Consider the following 1,168-nt stretch of genomic DNA (forward strand, 5'->3'; position numbering starts at 1 on the left):
GCCCCCTACATCGTGCTTCTTGTGAAGCGCCCCCTACATCGTGCTTCTTGTGAAGCGCCCCCTACATCGTGCTTCTTGTGAAGCGCCCCCTACATCGTGCTTCCTGTTAAGCGCCCCCTACATTGTGCTTCTTGTGTAGCGCCCCCTACATCGTGCTTCTTGTGAAGCGCCCCCTACATCGTGCTTCTTGTGAAGCGCCCCCTACATCATGCTTCCTGTGAAGCGCCCCCTACATCGTGCTTCTTGTGTAGCGCCCCCTACATCGTGCTTCTTGTGAAGCGCCCCCTACATCACACGTCTAGTGCCCCCACAATTCTCTGGTCAGCACTAGTTTGTCGTATCGATAACTCGAAAAACAACGATGAAATAATGCAGTAAATGAATAAAGTCGTGATTTTTCTTGCCGACGCTAGAAATTCATAAAAACGTCGGCAGACGAGAGCGTTATGAAATTTCAGCAATTTTTTTCTCTCCCCGCAGCAACCGGCAAGATGGCCGCCGTCGGCGTCGCAGCGCGGACGAAGAAGAAGAAGCAGAAGTCTCTGTTTCCGCTGACGAGCAATCAGGAGAACCGCGGCAAGATGGCGGCGTACGCCGACCTCACGCGGCTCGCGGAGGCGTTGTACGGTGAGCCGCCGCGACGACGCTCTCTTGTTTGTTTTTGCGCGTCACTCGTCAGTTTTTGTTTCGAGCTCAGGAGCGATCATTTCGCGGCGAGACTTCGTCCTTTCACTTGATATTGCGTGCCTGTGTTTGCAAATTAGTGGTGGGTTACCCCCTAAAATTTGCTAGATTGACTGGACTAATGTGTGTTTTCATGTGAAGTACACGTCATCATATAAATTTTTATTTTAAATTTTTAATCATAATCATAATTTTTTAATTGTCGTCCTGTCCTGCGTCTCGCGCACGTACGGTTGCCTTTTGTGAACTAGCTTCCTGGTTTCATTCTTGCAGCAGGAGAAAGGACAGAGAAGGTCGGAGAGAGTTCTAGTGGGGATGCCGGCAGCCATCTTGGTCTCTACATGGACAGGAGAGCCGCATTCAGATTGCTGAAGGAAGAAGGTGGGTGCAATGCCAGACGTCCCAAGTGTCCCGGTCTCACCGGGATCGTCCCGGTGAGACATGCTGGTCCCGGCGTCCCGTTCAGAGTCCAGAAAGTCCCGGC

At 51.8% G+C, this 1,168-nt stretch overlaps 1 protein-coding gene across 1 annotated transcript in view; it reads left to right on the forward strand.

The window, feature by feature from the left end:
• Positions 1 to 480: 480 nt before the first annotated feature.
• The window catches only part of LOC106814950 (probable GPI-anchored adhesin-like protein PGA55), a gene marked incomplete at its 5' end in the record, with an annotated part of 14,918 nt that continues 14,230 nt past the window's right edge, over positions 481 to 1,168 (forward strand). Inside the window, 2 exons of the mRNA XM_014819344.1 lie at positions 481 to 627; positions 958 to 1,065. Coding sequence (XP_014674830.1) covers positions 481 to 627; positions 958 to 1,065 — 255 coding nt within the window. The remainder of the gene's footprint in view (positions 628 to 957; positions 1,066 to 1,168) is intronic.

This window comes from Priapulus caudatus, unplaced genomic scaffold (assembly GCF_000485595.1).
Source record: "Priapulus caudatus unplaced genomic scaffold, Priapulus_caudatus-5.0.1 Scaffold1012, whole genome shotgun sequence".
NCBI classification, from domain to species: domain Eukaryota; kingdom Metazoa; phylum Priapulida; class Priapulimorpha; order Priapulimorphida; family Priapulidae; genus Priapulus; species Priapulus caudatus.